Source organism: Populus trichocarpa, chromosome 5 (assembly GCF_000002775.5).
Source record: "Populus trichocarpa isolate Nisqually-1 chromosome 5, P.trichocarpa_v4.1, whole genome shotgun sequence".
NCBI classification, from domain to species: Eukaryota; Viridiplantae; Streptophyta; class Magnoliopsida; order Malpighiales; family Salicaceae; genus Populus; species Populus trichocarpa.
The window spans coordinates 7,479,207-7,497,004 of NC_037289.2; the positions used below are offsets into that span (position 1 = coordinate 7,479,207).

At 34.1% G+C, this 17,798-nt stretch overlaps 3 protein-coding genes across 7 annotated transcripts; 2 read left to right on the forward strand and 1 right to left on the reverse strand.

Annotated features, from left to right (window-relative positions):
• Window positions 1-2,754: 2,754 nt before the first annotated feature.
• On the reverse strand, window positions 2,755-5,136 carry LOC7492134 (NAC domain-containing protein 6). Its single transcript, XM_002307188.4, has 3 exons — window positions 4,836-5,136; window positions 4,283-4,542; window positions 2,755-3,285 (listed from the first exon to the last, which is right to left on the reverse strand). Exons 1-3 carry the CDS (start codon window positions 4,984-4,986, stop codon window positions 2,935-2,937), a joined length of 762 nt encoding a protein of 253 aa, XP_002307224.4. The 5' UTR covers window positions 4,987-5,136; the 3' UTR covers window positions 2,755-2,934.
• Window positions 5,137-9,905: 4,769 nt separating this feature from the next.
• LOC7480472 (pentatricopeptide repeat-containing protein At2g17670) lies at window positions 9,906-14,775 on the forward strand. Of its 5 annotated transcripts, none has more exons than XM_024602283.2 (2): window positions 9,906-11,378; window positions 14,254-14,775. In XM_024602283.2, exon 1 carries the CDS (start codon window positions 9,987-9,989, stop codon window positions 11,373-11,375), a length of 1,389 nt encoding a protein of 462 aa, XP_024458051.1. In that variant the 5' UTR covers window positions 9,906-9,986; the 3' UTR covers window positions 11,376-11,378; window positions 14,254-14,775. The 5 variants fall into 5 exon arrangements, with proteins under 5 accessions (XP_024458051.1, XP_024458052.1, XP_024458054.1 ...); XM_024602284.2 differs by lacking the exon at window positions 14,254-14,775 and adding an exon at window positions 13,284-13,713; XM_024602286.2 differs by lacking the exon at window positions 14,254-14,775 and adding an exon at window positions 13,320-13,713.
• Window positions 14,776-15,261: 486 nt separating this feature from the next.
• Window positions 15,262-16,770, forward strand: LOC7492135 (uncharacterized). Its single transcript, XM_002306402.4, has one exon. The coding sequence runs from the start codon at window positions 15,675-15,677 to the stop codon at window positions 16,587-16,589; it is 915 nt and encodes a 304-aa protein (XP_002306438.1). The 5' UTR covers window positions 15,262-15,674; the 3' UTR covers window positions 16,590-16,770.
• The last annotated feature ends 1,028 nt before the right edge of the window (window positions 16,771-17,798 follow it).

Consider the following 17,798-nt stretch of genomic DNA (forward strand, 5'->3'; position numbering starts at 1 on the left):
TAACTATTGACTTTCTTAGCAACTACAACTATGGCCTGGCTAGTCAAGCCATTGGGGTGGATCTTATAAACAATCCAAAGTTCATATCAACTAACCTAGTTATATCATTCAAGATAGCTATATGGTTGTTGATGACCCCGAAAGGAAACAAGCCATAATGTTATTATTGGAAAATGGAGGCCATCTCATGCAGACAGGGCAGCCAACAGGGTCCTAGGTTATGGTGTGATTGTAAATATAATGTGTGTTTGGTATTGTGACAGCTTTTTGTGATTGTAGTTTGAAAAAAAATAGGTTTTAAAAAATCAATTTTAGTTATTATTAGTTGGGTTAAAATATGTGTTTGGTTAAAACTACAATTGAAATTATTGTTGAATAAAAAGCAATTAAAAGGTGTTTGGTTAAAATTGTTGTTGAAAGTGTTGTTAATAATAAAATGACTAAAAAAAACATGCAGTAATTTCATAGTTTTGAATTACATTATTGTGCACTAGATTATTAATACATCATAAATACAACAATGTGATATTAAGGTCTTATTTTTATTGTTTCATTAAACTAGTTGCAATCTCATCATGAATACAATCCGTTCGAGAAGGCCTCTATTATTTGTGGCTTTGCGAGCATGTAATCACATCGGTTAAAAAATCTTAGCTTCTCTAGAGCTAATATTCGGGTCATTAGAGACTTGAAAGTTGTTGTGTTAGTCTAAAATAAAAGAAATGAATAATGTTGATATGCTCAGGGTATTGAAAGTTTATTGGTTACCGAAAAGAAAATCCAAAAGTTACTTAGAATTTTGAAAGAGAAAAAATACTATCCAAAAATTTATATTCAAAAAGCCTGTTTAACTATGAAACTTGACAAATATATGCATCCATGTATGATGGCATGTTTTCCTAGCCATACTTCATACTACTTCCTTTCTAGCGTCTATTAATTTCTTTTTAATAACCTTTTATTTTTTGTTTTCAACAAAACATGAAACAAGGGATCCTAAAATAGAGTAACCCCGAAAAACAATCACATCCTCTAAAGTAATAGTAGTTTCTCCCCATTAAAAAAAAAACATATTGGTGTTAGATCAACATTTTTTTGATAAAAAATAATTAGATTAAACCAATAATAGCATTGAAGGATTGAACTTTAAAAAAAAATCAACCAAGCAGAGTTCAATAAAGTAAAATGCTAAACACTCACTTCAGAATCTAAGATCATCTACTGCTGACAATCCATTATCCAACCCTATTATTATTGAACAACTTGGAAAATAATCATCAACTGACACAAGAACAAAAAACAAATTAGATTAATAATTAATGGGTTGCCAACAGAAAAAGTGAACAAGGAATAGGAACAAAATCAATAAGGTAAAAGTCAAACCACCATTCAAGTGCCTAGTTTCATCAACTCCAGGTCACAAAACAAATTAAGTAAGGAAGAAAAGAACTTACAATGGAAGAACATCAATCAGGTAAGAAAAGATTTGACTTTTATCTCTCTTGTTGTGTTTCTTATTTCTCTTCTTATGATATGAGAAGAACTAAAGGGTGTTTGAGCAAAAACTTTAGCAAAAAGATAGTGAAAGACACACAATAAGGAAAAAGATAGAAAAAGAATTTCCTTACATTAAAAGGCATTTAAATAGTCAAAGTGAAATGGTGGTGGTAGCTCTTATTGGACATCTGGAGGATATCCGAGGGGATATGAGAACCCTTTCCAACTGCATCACCACCTCAAGGCTCGTCTCACCAAGACTAGACCTTTCGCTAACAAAGACCTCTATGACTTACCTCTCCTTCTCATTTAAGGTAGGAAAGGTGAAAGGGGCGAGATCAATAGCAAGGAAGAAAAAAGCATCCTTAACCCCAAAGGGAGAACTCCGTAGTTATGGCCCTAGTGATCATAGGAGAGAATAAAGATAGAGGAACAAACACCTCCACTACCAATGACTCAACATATGCCCCTTAGAGTGGAGACCTTTTTTCTCTTAAAAAGAGCAACAACACCCACAATCACTTAATTTGAGGGAGTAAAGTCAGTGTAACTCCCGGCCTGGAGGGTACAACTCCCTTCAGCCTTTGTCTCGGTGAGAATACGAGTCCCCACCATCATTTCTTTAGAATTTGGGCCCTTGTAAGCGAGGAGCTCATCCACAAGAATCAGATCATGCTCTATTCTTTCTTCAGTAAGGGAGGATGTTTTCCAATGATCTAGCAGAAGACTCCTCCTCCCTTGGTTGACAAACCTATCTAGCAAAAGACTCTTTTCCAATGAGATAGTGTTTAAAAAGGACAAACAAATTGATTTTGGCTTCAATACTTACATATTTGACTTGGTTGGTAAATCAAATATTATTTTTATACTATTATTTTTCAATTCAAATTTATAAAATGATAGTTTAAAAAATAATTCATGTAAACATATTTGTTTGAATATAAATAGTTTATTTGAAATCTGTTAAAAAGGAAAAATTGATTATGGCTTGGAACATAATTGATAGTATGTACAAGAGATTGAAGGGGTGTTTTCAACTAGATAGTTTTCAAAAATTTTGAATTTTTTTGCTTCAAATTAATTTTTTTAATATTTTTAAATTATTTTGATGTGCTGATATCAAAAATAAATTTTAAAAAATAAAAAATTATTATTTTAATATATTTTAAAATAAAAAATATTTTAAAAAACAATCACTATAATTATTCTAAACATCTCCTAAAAGGATCAATCCAAATTAGATACAAGCTACCTGTATTTTTAAAATTATTTTTCCCTGATCATTTCAATCATAAACGCCAACCAACATCAAACTTAGTCTTAACGGTTGAGATCTTTGGGAAAATCCCACCAAGTTACAAATGGGATAACCCAAGAATTACATGGAAAAATACTAGTATTTAGCAAAATATCAGGGGATATCTAGCTTAGGGCTCCTTAGTTAGGCCAAAGTGAATCCATGGTCCAATCCAGGACTAACTTTGGTGACAGGAGCTCGGAGAAGTGCTCTTTGATGGGTCCAACTCCCATTATTTGGGATGGGTAACCAATTTTGTTGTCTTCTTCTTCTTCTATTACTGTCACTCCCTCTACTTTGTGAACAACATTATTTTGTTCTAACAAGAACTTGTTGAAGCTCTTTTGGGGGTCATAAAAAGAGAAATTCTCTTGCATTGGAGGAGATAAAGATGTGACGTTAGGTGCTCTAACAATTTCTTCTATGGCTGCCCTTTGCTCCAAGACCTTCAATGATGTTGCCTTTCTATATACTTTGCAAAGCACAATCTCCTGCATCACGTAAATTCAACAACCATATCAGTAATAAAAAATTTCCCATTTACATCTTCGTGTATGCGAGCATTCTCAAGCAATTAAGGCGCCATTTGAACCCGAATTCTTTTGCATGCTATTTATATTTGCAAGGTTTGATGTTTCACTTTACTTTTACGATCTGATCTCATCTGTTTGTTTGTTAAAAAATAATTCTTCTTAATTTAAAAAGTAGTTTTTATAAAAAATAAATTCTTTAAAAGTGAATTATTCTTTGATACGTGGTAGTGTCATAGAAAATGAGTTAGAAAACACTTTCTAGTATTTGATTATATCATGAAAAATTGAAATTGAAAAAAAATTCTACTTTTAGAAATTATTTCAAATAAAATAAATAACAATTAAAATAATGGAGACCAAATCTGCAAATAAAAATTGAAAGATGATGAAATTAAAAAAATATAATTTCATAAATTATTTCAAATAAAATAAATAGCAATCGAAAGAATTGAAACCAAGTATGATAGATAAAAATAATTTCAATTAAGAAAATAATAAGAGAAAAAAATATTAGGTTTGATAGAAATTAAATTTTAAGGGATGAAATTAAAAAAAAATTCAAAACAAAATATATAGCAATCAAAAGATTAAGGACCAAATCTGATATAATCAACAAATAACAAGATATTTTTGAATTTTTTATAATTTTTAAAAAGTGTTTTTTTGCTTAAATTAAAAGAAAAACACTTTTATGGAAATCAATGCAAGTTTTCCTTCAACTAAAAAGTGTTTTTTATTAATTAATTTTTTTAATAATAAATAAACATATAAAAGTTTGGAAAGTGATATTTAGAAAACTATTTTTCACGAAACAAGATTGAACCCTTGCTTTCCGAAATTATTAGTCTTTTTCTTTTTATCAAACACAAGGAAAAGAAATGGAAGATTACCTCGACTTTCCACCACCTATTCATACCCTAAAGATTAATCATTAAGTGAAAGTTCTTAACAATACCTTCGATAAATAGCAGTTGCTAGGCAATCTGTACTCATTCATGACCCAATCCGTTTTGCTCCCTCGTGGAGCTCTTCCTCTGTAGAAAACCATAGTTTTTCTATGACCCAACAACCTTTTCGGATCCATCAAGCATCGGATGGGCCTGTCCGAACCAGTTGCCTTCCAGTAACCTTTCTCGGTTGTCCTCCTGGGTCTCCCAAGAACGCTCTCCCTGTGCACAAGGAAATACCACTCCCTCTCCCCTATCTTCGATAATCCTGTATTAATCAAACGAAGCCCAGGTCAGCAATATTTTTTATGCATGCTCAAAGTAGAGCAGTGCACATTTTGGCTTAAGAAATATGTATCTACACTTGAACGCATGCACGAGACAATCCTGTACATGAAATCTGAACATGAAATCGTCCATGAACAACTCCACAGCATCCCTCAAGATAAATTAACAGCTGAGAGATTGAAGGAAACACGTTCTAGCGGATATAGCAAGCTCCCAGAAAAAAAAATAAAGAACTGGAGAGGCAAATGATTGATAATATGACAGTAGCAGTACCTGGCAAGTCCCAAGGTTCGTGATTGTATATGTTGAGGAAACCAATGATATCAGCTGTGTCTTGACCTAAGACAGTCTTTGTAAGGTAGAAATCTAAGAGTTCTTCTTCTGTTGGGTGGAATCGAAAACCTGGGAGCCCATCAAACTCCATTTTTTTTTGGGGTGATATTACTACGGTGATAAAATAGTTGAGTGACTTCTAGAGCTGGTCAAGAGTACACAAAAGCTAGAGAGTATAGCTCAATCAATTTATCTATCGCAGGTTCCCTATTTATATATGCATGAAAAATGTTTGTTGGGACTTGGAGATAGAAAATTGAAGTAGAGATCCTATGAAAAATGGCGGGTCTCACACGGTGTGTTAAAGACATTAGACAAGAAAAGGACCATTTTCATTGCTCGACCAAGACTTGACTTCGAATGTCCAATAATTGAAAGAAAAATGATAGAAACACCTCGACTAGCCTTCGTTTCCTACCACTTTTCTTGGATCGGTGGATCCATACTTCATTGCAACTTCCTTTTGAGATTGTGTTTTGGAGTGGTAATGAAGATTGTTTTTGAAAGTAATTTTTTAAAAAAATATATTAAAATAATATTTTTTATTTTAAAAATTATTTTTAATATTAATATATCATATCCGAAAACATAAGAAAATTAAATTTAAATTAAAAAATATTAATTTTTATAAAACACTATTTGGATCATAATTTTTTAAAAAAATCTAAAACAATCTTAATTTTCTAAAAATTTTAAATTTGTGGCAATTTCAAGAGTTTTACTACCATACATGAAGTAATAATAATATCCTATCTCGTCTTATATTTAATAATTCATCAATTCCTTTTACTTTTTTATTTTTTTACATTTATTTAAAAACAACATAAATAAAAGAAAAAAAATACTCTGACTTTCAAATATTTAAACTAGAAACAACTTTGTCTTCAAAATAAAGTTTATGACCTCATTTTCAAATTTTGAACAAAAATAATAAAATATCCCATGATTCTTTTTCTTTCTTTCCTTTTCTTTTCCCCCTCTCTCCCCCCTTCTCCTTCTTTCTCCTATTCCTTCCCTTTTCTCTCTTTATCTGCGTAGTTTCGCTAAACTGTCGTCGTTGAACTATTTCTGTTGCTGAACTCTGAAACAACAATGGCTGATAGATGATGTAAATTATCTTGGAAATGGTAATGATAAAGACACAAGTTCTCTCTCTCTGCCCCGGCACACCGGACCAATTTGGAAGAATTGTCTTTAAATGATAACAATTTCGGAGGGTTGCTACCTAAAATGGTTTTGAACTTCTCAGAAAACCTATAGAGAACAACCATGGAAGAAACCAAATACTTGGAAGTATTCCAGTTGATATAGGAGATCTCAATGGCTTAACTTGACTGGCGTGATTACAGTTTCTATTGGTAAATTACAAATTAAACATAGGTGTACTGGAACTTGGTGGGAAAAAAAATCCGGTAACATCCCATCTTCTCTGATGAGGAATATTACCTCCTTGTCAGCGTTCATTTACATGGAAATAATTTACGAGGGAGAATCCCATCAAATCTTGGAAATTGCCTCAACTTGTTGTCTTTGACTGTCAAACAAAAACAATTTGACTGGTCAAGTCCCAAAATTCTTGAGAGAATTGAAGTTGTTAAGTTTGGGTCTTTTATTGTTTAGAAGTTTTATGATTTTTTTTAAAAAAATATTTACTTCAAATTAATTTTTTTAGGATTTTTTAGATTGTTTTAATGTGCTAAAATAAAAAATAATTTTAAAAAAATAAAAAATATTATTTTTATATATTTATAAATAAAAAAATATCTTAAAATACAATTATTATTACAATCTCATCCACCGCCTGATAGCTTGAGGAGCCTCCCGGAAGACTGTTCGTAAATCATTGAATTTCTCACTGCAGAGAGCAATAGGTTTGCTATATTGATTAAGAACAACACCAATGCTATTATTAGAAACATCACATTGAACTTCAAAAACTTTTTGAAAATATGGTAGAAAACAAATAGGTGCAATGGTCACCTTTTATTTCATAACTTCAAAATTTTTATAGGCCTCATTAGTTCACTTGAAATTACTTTTTTATTCAAATATTTGATGATTGAAGCAATAATGTTATTGAATTTTATTTTTATGAAACACTAATAGAAGGATGTTAAGCCATGAAAACTCTTAATATCATGAAGAGTTTGAAGAGATGGCTAGAATTGTTTCAATATTTTAAGGATCCATTTTCACTTCTTCGCTAAAAACAACAAAACCCAAGAACACAAGACTGCTAGTAAAGACCTTTTCAAACTAGCATATAACTTTTGACTACTAAAAATCTAATATTCTTATTATAAGTGGTTACGATGCTCCTTTAAACAACCATCAAAGTACTATGAGCATTTGAGAGGTAAACAACAATGAATTTGCCAATAAAAGATTTAAACACATCATTCACCATTCACATGAAAGTACTATGAGCATTTGAGAGGTCAGATGGCATAGCCATCCATTCATAAAGGTCATCCCTAGTTTTGAAAGTTGTCTTTAATTCATCATTAACTTTCATTCGGATCTGATGATAGCCGCTTCTAAGATCAATCTTTGAAAAGATAGTAGCACTATAAAGTTGATCTAACAAGTCATTTAGTTAGGGAATATGAAATCAGTAGCCAATAGTGATTTTGTTCATCGCCAGACCATCAATACACATTCTCCACAATCCATCAATCTTTGGAAAAAAAATAAGAGCGGGCATAACATATGGTCTTTTACTTTTCTTTACCAAGCCCTTCAAAATCAACTCATCAACTTGCCTTTATAACTCTGCATGCTCAGTTGGACTTATTTGATAGGTTGCTTTGTTTGGAACCATAACACCCAAAATAAAGTTAATACAATATTGAATATCACTCATTAGAGAAAGGCCATATGGTATTTTTTCAGGAATCACATTAGAAAAACCCATCAAGCAAAGGTTGTATTTTTAGAAGCAACTCATTTATTTTAGCATTTTCCTAAAAAACAATAAGAGCATAAACAATATTCACATCATTAACAAGCTTTTCCATTTTGGTAGAAGTAATTAAAAATGTTTTTGCCCCTTTAGAAGGTTTGGGAATAAGTCTCGATTTGGAAGGATCTAAAATAACATTTACACCATCTTTTACAAAGGAATAAGTATTCTTAAAACCATTATGCTGAAATTTCTTATCATATTGCCATGGACGACAAAGCAACATATATCATACACCCATAATTTGAATACCTTTTTCTAATGGAAAATAAAACAAGACATTTATTTGTCACCTTCCTTTCATGCTTTTTCTCCAGCCACCTCAATTCATAAGGTTAAAGGTGTACTTTAATCTTGAGCTGCAACTTGTTTACAATATCAGTAAATACAACATTGGTGCAAACACTACTATCGATAATTACATCACAAATTTTCCCAATTGCACTACAACAGTTGGAAAAAATATTGCAATGAACCCAATCTTCACTTTTATCATAAACAACACTTAAACTTTTCTGAACGATAAGTACTTCACTTTGATCAACATAAATCGATTCACCTTCTTAATCTGATTAATTCAGAAAGTCCTCTTCACTAACTATCTCTTTCTCCATAATAATAACAATTTTAGTGTTTGGACAATAAAAAACAATATGTTTTGTACCATTGACGTTGGAAAACACTTCTTTTAATTAAAGTTCGAACAACTCGCTGTTTTAGAACTAGCTCTTAGACTACCCTTCTCATAAGCCTTAACAACGAAAGGTTTTGCTGTTGAAACTCCTTTGGAGAATGAAGTACAACCCCGGTTGGAAGAACCCTTCTTAAATGTTGATTTCCATCTAGTCTTTTTAACCTCATTCTATTGTTTTTTCATATTCAAAGCAAGTTCTATCACATTATTGAATATCCAATAAGGTTACAATCGAACCACATTAAAAATTTCTTCATTTAACCCACCCGAGTATCGGGCTATTGTTTGCTCTTCAAGTTTAGTAATTAATATCACACTTTATCACGAGTAATTCAAACTCCATCGTATACTTTTCCATGGTCATACCAAATTACCTTAGGTTATGAAACTTGAGAAATGTATCTTGCTTATAATGTTCATATAAGAATGTTCTCTTAAGCTCCATTTTTATCTTCTCCAACAACTTAATTTTACTTTTGCCTTCACGAGCTCTTTGCTTTTTAAAATTTTCTCACCACAAGAAACTAGAAAGTATACTTTTTGAGTTTTAGAGCCCCAACTTTACTTTTCTATTTTTAGAAAACCCTATGAAATTGAAAATCCTCTTCATGGTTCAAAGCCAATCAATAAACTCATCAGGTTGCATTTTCCCTTTAAATTTAGGATTATCAACTCTCACATCAGATTTTTTAATAAGTTCTTATATTTCTTCTTCTCGGTGTTAAGATATTGAAGAATAATTGCTAGATGGTTCATGGTGAGGTTTGTGATGGAAAAGATTAACATCATCCTCCTCATTGCTACTAGAAGAGCCAATTTCATTTGTATTGGACAACTTATTGCTAACATCACCTCCTTATATTATACGAAGGAACTACCTGCCAATCATAGCAGATGTTTCCAGTTTAGCCCTTTCAAGCACGTATCTTTTGTTGGCATGTAAATTTTTTGACTGAGATTAGCTTGGTATTTGTAATGCAAGTTCACTGTGACCTTGTAGTTGAATCAATGACGATGTTGCTGTTTCACATTGCATTTGCATTGCTTCGCTTGATAAATATCATGCTGCCTTTAATTTTCACAATAATTTGCTAGGGTTTCTGTTTCTCCTATGACTTATTTCACAGATGCAATCCTTCCCTTTTTTTTTTCCAAGAACACTGCGCACTCAATCAAAATCAGCCCGCGGCAACACATGCGCCATCTATCATAGATTAAATTGCTAGTGTTGAAAATTGGCAGAGATTTCAGTAGCAAAGCTGTGGAACCACTGACATGATCCATGGGCTTTTAAGTTGTGGAAAACTCTAACTGGCCCAGATCCATCGTACTCATCATCCTAAGACCCCCACAAAACCCTAATCTGAAAGCAAACAAAAACAGCAGAGGCACAAACAAAAACAGCATCATCATCATCAAGAACAAAGCTACGGAAATGGGAAAATTCCCACCTTCATTCCGTTCTGCAATCTCATCGACATCACTCATCAAGAACACACCCTCTCAGCAGCAGCAACAACCCCATTACTTTCCCAAGAAACTCACCAAGAAAAATTCCCCAAAACCCCATGAAACTGAAACCCCACCACCTCACAAATCACTCTTTAAAACCTCATCTCTAAATGAAGCTAAAAGTCTCTTCAATTCCTTCATTTCAACTACAAAAGCCCCGCTACTAGACAACCTTCGTTTACACAACTCTTTCCTTCAATCCTACACTTCAATCTCCACCCTCGATGATTCCATTTCTCTTCTTGATCACATGGTCAAGACCCTCCCTTCCTTATCCCCTGACCGATCCACTTACCATGTTTTGCTTTCACAGTCTTGCAGAGAACCTGATAGTTCTCTATCTTCTGCTCAGAAAGTTTTGAACTTGATGATTAATAAGGGGTTTAAGCCTAATCAATTTACTGTTGATGTCGCGATTAGGTCTCTGTGCTCTGCTGGGAGAGTAGATGATGCTATTTTATTGGTAAAGGAATTTTCTTCGAAGCATTCAAAGCCTGATACTTTTACTTATAATTTTCTTGTTAAGTGTTTATGTAAGAGTAGGATTTTCAACAGTGTTTATAGTTTCATTGATGAAATGAAGAGTAGTTTTGATATAAAGCCTGATCTTGTTACTTATACCATATTGATTGATAATGTTTGTAATGCAAAAAATATTCGTGAGGCTGATAGATTGGTGGCTGTGTTAAAGGAATGTGGGCTAAAGCCAGATGCTTTTTTGTACAATACGATTATGAAAGGTTACTGTTTGTTGAATAAAGGTATTGAGGCTGTTAGGATTTATAAACAGATGAAAGAGGAAGGAGTGGAGCCTGATCTTGTTACATATAATACGTTGATTTTTGGGTTGTCAAAGTGCGGGAGAGTTAGTGAAGCTAAGAAGCTTTTGAAAATTATGGTTGAATCAGGCCATTTTCCTGATGCAGTTACATACACATCATTGATGAATGGGATGTGTAGAGAAGGGGATGTATTGGGTGCGGCGGCATTGTTGGAGGAGATGGAATTGAAAGGATGTAGTCCAAATTCGTGTACTTATAATACTTTGCTTCATGGGTTTTGCAAAGGGAGAAGGTTGAATAAGGGTGTTGAATTGTATGGGGTGATAAAAAAGGGTGGTATGAAGCTTGAGACAGCTTCTTATGCTACGTTTGTGAGAGCTCTTTGCAGGGAGGGTAGAGTTGCAGAAGCTTATGAGGTATTTGACTATGCAGTAGAGAGTAAGAGTTTAACTGATGTAGCTGCTTACACTACATTGGAGAGTACACTGAAGTGGTTGAAGAAAGCGCGAGAGCAAGGTCTTGCTGTATAGATGGTATGTTGTTTACTACATTATTAATTCTGTTTTCTTAGCTTTTCTTATTGCTACCTGTCTCATTCGTGTCATGGTAGCTAATGCATCTTAGACGAAAACGATTCTTTTATGGGTAAATGCACTAGCTAGTCCCTGTTTTTTGTTTTTGGTTGGAATGCAATGTGCCAAACTTGTACTTGGGGTGCTTTTGCTTGAAAATGATTTGTTCTTGTTGACCCCGAGAATAAACAACAAAATAGATTGAAACTGTATTTGATTTAGTTTGCCACATGTGAATAGCTAAAGGAAGAAAGTTCTTGAAGATGAAGCAAATGTTATGCTGACAGAAAGAAAGGGAATATTAAAGTTTTTAATTTCCACTAAATTTCTAATGATTGGGAAACTATAAGTAAATAAATCAGAAAGGGCATCAAGTAGGACTGCTTTCTGTTTCTTTGGAAACGATTATGCTTGTTGAGATAGCTTGCACAGTTTTTCCATTAATTGAAAAGAAGTTTCTGTTACCAGCTAATGACTATCGCACCTCTGTCCAAGAAGAATTAAATTTGGCTCTGTTAATTTTAGTCTCAGTGCTCGACTCTCATTTTGTGTGCATGTCTCGTAGAACAATGATACTGGCTCTCTGTAAAGTCTCGATGAAGTCCATGGTTTGACATTAATTCTGGGTTCTTCTGTGTGCTTAGCTATCTAATTCTCGTACTTTAAGATGGCTTTCCTGTTGTTTTTCCAATAACTGCTTGTTATCTTTAAAAAGTTGGATTCGTTTGATCTCCCTGTTAACCAATTTTGACTCCTTTTTCTTCAAAATATTTTTCAAAATTTCAGAAAATGTGTTTTCGGCCATCTGCGCTCCCATTTTACGATTCTAAATGTTTTTTAAAATCAAAATCCAAAAAAAACCGCACTGTCGACTGCCACATCACCGGGGGTTTCTACCTCGCCAACCCTGAGAGCTTCCCACGGCGACAATAGCCCACACCAGCTGTGATCCCACACCACAATGGCAGATTTCCAACTCTGGCAGCCATACATCCTCCAGCCTCCTTCCTAAAAAAAACCATGGTGATAGATCCCTTTTCTCAACTGCCATTAGCTTCTCTCACGACGACTTTCATCTTCCCAACAGACCCTACCTTTCATCTCCTCCTCACCGGCGTCATCAGCCCTTGTAATAGTAACTATTGCTCAGTCATTGTCTTCCTAAAAAAACCCACATCATTGTCTAAGCTCTTCATTTCTTAAGCTATCAAATCAGCCTCCTTTGACCCAATCTCACGCAGCCCTCAAATCATTTTCCTTTCCAATCCAAAAACTTCAACTCGACCTCCTGCCTCTTAGTCCAAATCTGCCTGGAAATAGGTCCAAATCACAGCCCCACAACAATCCGAAACATGGCCAAAGAACACTTGAAATAAAGCCCAAAAAATCTCAGCCACCAATAACACCTAAAGACCCATTGTTTCTTTAATGAGATTCTTTTCTTATAAGTCGTGATAATAAAATCATTTTGGAAAAATAATTTTTAAGGAAACATCAGACATTTTTTTATATTAAAAACATGTATAGGGTAATGATTATTTTTTTTCAATACATAACCAACTATTGAGTAACACTAACCAGATGGAGACTTATTTTTCTATTTTTATCCTTTCTAGATGTTGGTTCCCCCGATGTCCCTGCCACATCAGGGATCATTACGCCTTCTTTCCTCGTTGCTTTAATTGGTACACTTCATTTTAGTCATGATGACTGCGGTGTTTTGGCTACAAATGTTCCAAATTTAACGCCTAAAGTTTAATTTGTTCAGCCGTCCTTACAATAGTGCCAAGTGCATCATAACATGCTGTTCAGCTATGCAATCTGAACAGAAATAACATGTTACTTTCCTGTTATTTTCTCTACCAGCTGTCCTGAGCTGAAGCTTTTGTGGTTCAATTTAAGGCAGGAGCTGTCAACAAGGTTTCGTTGGCCAAAAAAAAAAAAAAAAACCAGAATATAGACATCAAATGGTGGTTTTAGAGAAAGACGAAGTGCTAAGGCTGCATGATGATTCTGCGAAGGTTGCGTATAATAATTCTCTTGAAGCTTCCAAAATGTGTGAAATTAATGCTTGATAGACTATAGAGACAAGTCTTTGACCACCTCATCCATTAACGACCATTAGGAGCTGCCAAAATATATTGCTTAATTTTCACTTTTGATGGAGGGATAAAATCTCAATGAATCCCACCTGTACCACCTGCGTTGTTTACCATCAGTGTTGTTCTTGTATTTGTTTACGCAAATCTACCACACTGCCAAAATAAAGTTGAAGTTAATTTTCAATTGAATACAATGCATAGCAAATCTCGAATATGTTGGAAATCCTTAAAGTTGATATCTTCTGAACATTTATCTCACCCATTTTCTTTCCATTCTTAATCTCAGTGGTCAATGACAGAGCATTTTTATAACTTTTGGGCTAGAATACTCTGAATAGAAGCTAGTAGTATTTATGGCAATTGCTCTATGTTGTATTATCTCAATATGTTTGAGATCTTCATTGTGCCAGTGACTGTTGCAATTCGAGCAACATTAAGGTGTTTTTTTCTTTATTTGTGTTGATTTGTTGCTGATATCTCTTATCATGAGATGTTGCAGCCCTTGCATCCCCCTTAACCAAGTTTCTCATATACAAGGCTACTGGCCTGTGGCCACTACTAAGATAGGCAAAAGATATGACAGCCTTGAATGTGAATATTATACATGTACAACTAGCCTTCTTAGCACCATTAAATTTTGTCCTTTCTTTGGTAGTATGAGATATTGACCCACCTTTAAAAAACTCTGCACGTTCTTTAGTGAATCAAAGGTTTGACAGGGTGTCTTCTTGCAGATTGATGTGTTCATTTTAGTGAAAACATATAGGGATGGAGCTCAACTTCCTTCAGATTTCACAGAAATGCATCTAGTAGCCAGAGTGCAGTATTGTGAGTTTGTGACGTGCTTCGTATTTATGATTTTGAATTCCAGTAATGAAATCTTGAGAAATCTGTAGTGGTGAATTCGGCACTGTTTATGGGCAAATCCAAATGCAAAAACCGTTTGTGTGTGGTCGAAATTTAGATGCAGAGCTTGCAGAACATGTTTTAGGGGAAATGGATGTTCACAGATTTGGGACCTCAAATCCTAAATGGGCTCCAAAAGGGATGAATCCCAAGGTGGACAACCCAAAACAGATGTGAAAAGTGAATGTTTTAGCATCATAATCTCCGCTTGTGCATAAGGCATGATTGGTATTACAGTGAATTGTTTAAAATTGTATTTAAATGATATTTTTTAGATTTTTTTTTTATTTTGATATCAGTATATCAAAATATTATAAAAAAAATATTAATTTGATGTTTTTTAAGGTAAATGTATAATCTGTATAATCTATTCTTCTCATTATTCTCTCAAATAAGTATGTTCATGGGGTAATTCAAAATTTATTGGTATTTTACAATACAAAACTTCCTTGCTCGCTTTGTCAAAATTTCATACATGATACATTGGTATATGTCTGGAAGGGGAAAAAGAAGCAAGTATAAAAAAAACATAAAGCTTAATACTGTCCTTGTTTCCCAATATTGATTTATTCTACATGATGCAAAGTTGCAAACCTTAATGCCATATGGTGCACATTATTACGGAATTCAGTGCCCATGTGGATCATAGTATAATGAATTTGGAATGAGAACAAATTCACCCAATGTGGGTTAGGACAACCTTAGATTCTTGTACCCTAAAAGGGTCCTTTTCTGTCATGCAAGATTGTCTCGTTTTTTCTTCATCCACATGGTCAATTGATTAGGTGTCTTGATGAATTATTGGTTCTTTGAAACCAACCAGTCATGGAATCGCCAGCCTTTCATGTTCATTACCTTCTTACAAACGATATATTTGAAGATTTTGGTCAGTTTTACAACTACGTACCATCAATGATTAGGGGAGGCAAGGAGGCACATGATTCACAAATTGTCATGGTTATTACCAATAATAAAACCAAACCCTATCTAGTATTGTTGTCCATTTCATGACCTCAAGATTAAAGAAAAACTTTTAGGTTTGTAGTTTGCTGGCTAAAATTGTTACAAGAATCTTGCGACTGTAGGGTGAACAGCATTGCCATCACATGGACCTACTTCTTAGATATTGAATTAGCCAATAAATTCATCAACACCGTCGTGTCCATATAAATAGGATAGGCCATAATCTCCATTCAAAGCATTCACCTTGTGACCTTTTTGATATTCAGCATTTGCATAGCAAGTGAAGATGGCAAGCTTATCTCCAATTAATTCTGCGCACCACCCTGTTAGGTCCATTAGCTTGCCTTCTAGGTCACATCCGAATTCTCTCAAAGTCGAAGCTCAGCTAACAAAGCTAAGAACTTGGGAATCATCTACGAATCCTTTAAGAGCTGAAACTATTCAAATGAGTTTGACTAAGCTAGCAGAGTTGTTTAATTGCATTCAAGACCTCATTCACTCACCACTCACCCAGCAAGCTTTTCATCATCAACATTTAAGTCATGTGGAAGGAGCAATTGAGGGTTCGGTTGGCTTGTTAGACGTGTGTAGCACGGTAAGGGATTTGTTCTTGACAATGAAAGAACATGTCCAGGACATGCAGTCCCTGCTACGAAGGCGCGGAGCTAGAGATTTAAGCATCGAAAGCAACGTTCTTGCTTACGTTAGCTTCAGAAAGAAGACAACGAAGGAAATCACCAGGTCCATTAGAACATTGAAAAGAACCGCAAGCAATGTTAATGGATCCTACCATTCCAGCACGGAGGTAGATAACCAGCAGTACTCATATGTGATCGAGGTTATAAATGAAGCAAGGGCTATCGCTATTTCAATCTTCCGATCTCTAGTTCTTTTCCTATCCATGCCGGAAGTGAAGAAGAACACCGGCGGATGGTCGTTGATATCGAAACTGATACGTTCAGGGTTGCTAGCTTCTGATAAAGGTCAGAAGATTTTCAATGAAGTAGGGAATGTTGACATTGCTCTATGTTCCATTCAAGGACAAATGCGGAAAAATGATGCCAAGATCGACGTGCAAGAAGTGCAAAGGAGATTAGAGACACTTGATGTGTGCATCAATGGTTTTAATGCAAAATTAGATTGCATTTTTAGATGTTTAATACAAAATAGAGTGTCCCTTCTCAATCTCGTTACTCCTTGAAAGATTTTATTTTGTACATCGAACTTGTCATGGCATCCACATTTTAAAGGATACGTCCATGTACAAATAAATCCCAAGCCGATATCAAGAAGCTACTTAGCAAGGATAAAATTTACTTTTGTGCTAATATAATTGTTAAGTCAAGTTGCAGCCGAAAGTCATGTTATTAAATTCTAATTTGTATTTATCTCCCTATCTTATGATTTATTATTGTTAACTTTTTTTCTTGCTGCCACAAAATATATTGGCTACAATTTTATTTTATTTTAATCCGACCAATGTAATAGTTTTTGGTCGTTCCTCCACCATTTTCGTTCATCATCGATCCTAAGATTTAAATTCATCATCCAAAGTCATTGATTTTACTTATTATGCCTTGTTTTTACTAATTATATTAAAACGTATTTTTCCTATACAATTCCTTATAGGAGTGAGCATAATTGTTCTATTTAATCCAACGAACATGGGAAAAAAGAGACATTGGAACTAATGGCGCCTGTAATTAAACTAGACTATCCTTTTGTGATGCTATACTGATTTAGATTGCAGCTCCACAAAGTCCTTTTTGACTAATTTGGAATGTTCAAAGTAGCTCAGGCCATACAAGGGTGTATTTGTTTCTCCATTAAAATGCTAATCTTTTGCACAAGATCGAGTCAATCAGGGAGAAAATCTCGACAGTCATAAAGGGGTTTATGCACACAATCAAAACTGTTTTAATCAAAACATCCAGGCTTTCCAACCACTACTAATGTTTCAATTTGATCACCAAAATACTAGAAATCACAATTGAGCCACTAACCTACCGCGATCGATCCAATGCGAAAACTTCTACGGTTTAGTGTTTTTTTCTTAGACAATCTTAAGAGCACGTTTTCCATATTGGTATGATTTGAACTAAGAAAGTTAAGAAAGAGAGGATACACCCTTAACAATCAATAATATAAATCACCTATCAATTTAAGTTATTGAATTTAGATGGCTCTTTAATATGGTATTATAGTCTTGATTAGGGGTGAGCAAAACCGGTTCGGTCCGGTTTTTTACTAAAAAACTAACCAAAATCAAATTTTTTAAAACTTAAAAATTCAAACCGAAACCGGTTCAAACCGACCGGTTTCGGCTCGGTTCGGTTCGGTTTTTTAACAGAAAAACCAAAAAACCTGTATTATGATTTTTTTGGGCTTTTTGGGCTTTCTAATGAGTTTT

Bases quoted from the DNA above. Each gene is read 5' to 3' on its own strand.
- LOC7492134 (XM_002307188.4), bottom strand. From the start codon at position 4,986: ATGGAGTTTGATGGGCTCCCAGGTTTTCGATTCCACCCAACAGAAGAA. The intron at 4,543-4,835 runs GTACTGCTACTG...TGATTAATACAG, and splicing joins CGAACCTTGGGACTTGCCAG to GATTATCGAAGATAGGGGAG. The intron at 3,286-4,282 runs GTATTGTTAAGA...TACGTGATGCAG, and splicing joins GCAACTGCTATTTATCGAAG to GAGATTGTGCTTTGCAAAGT.
- LOC7480472 (XM_024602283.2), top strand. From the start codon at position 9,987: ATGGGAAAATTCCCACCTTCATTCCGTTCTGCAATCTCATCGACATCA.
- LOC7492135 (XM_002306402.4), top strand. From the start codon at position 15,675: ATGGCAAGCTTATCTCCAATTAATTCTGCGCACCACCCTGTTAGGTCC.